The following is a 543-nucleotide window of genomic DNA, read 5'->3' as shown; positions in this document are numbered from 1 at the left end:
TGAAAGACATCTTTCAATGAAAGGTAACACCCATCCCCTCAAGAATCCTATAATTCTTGACTCTTAAATCAAATCCTGCTTCAACAGCTTCAGATTCAGAAATGTCAACTGCCATCTTTTCTTCTCCATCTTCTTCAAGAAGTTCTTCTAATGTAGTCTTTATTATCCTGTATTCAATTTCTTTAATAAGCCTCTCTTCAAAAGAAGAAATGTGGAATTCCTATGTAGCAAAAAAGATGATAGTTTGTTAAAAAGACATATCCTCACTGATAGAAATTCTTTTAAGTATATTAGTTTCAGAGAAAAGGATTGATGAAAGTTTCTAACTAAGAGAAAATCTTAGAAAGCTCTTAGTATTGTTTTTAATCTGCATTACTTAAAATCAACTTTGCTAGTTCATGTTGCAGTGTCTTGGGTAAATGATAGTCTAAGAGTGTGGCTTACAAAAGTTTAGATGTTTATTATACAAACAAAGGGATCTTGGCAGTAATGCACATGGTCATGCTAGTGTTTGCCTTTTTCTGCATATATATAAAATCCCCA

The 543-nt window shown here is 32.2% G+C and overlaps 1 protein-coding gene across 1 annotated transcript in view; it reads right to left on the bottom strand.

Annotated features, from left to right (window-relative positions):
• TTN (titin) overlaps window positions 1-543 on the bottom strand; it is a 283,199-nt gene that overhangs the window by 252,655 nt on the left and 30,001 nt on the right. The window contains 1 exon segment of the mRNA XM_015561820.1: window positions 31-220. Within this exon segment, the coding sequence (XP_015417306.1) occupies window positions 31-220 (190 nt within the window).

The sequence above is a fragment of the Myotis davidii genome, unplaced genomic scaffold (assembly GCF_000327345.1).
Source record: "Myotis davidii unplaced genomic scaffold, ASM32734v1 scaffold370, whole genome shotgun sequence".
Lineage (NCBI taxonomy): Eukaryota > Metazoa > Chordata > Mammalia > Chiroptera > Vespertilionidae > Myotis > Myotis davidii.
This window is presented reverse-complemented; position numbering and strand designations above follow the sequence as displayed.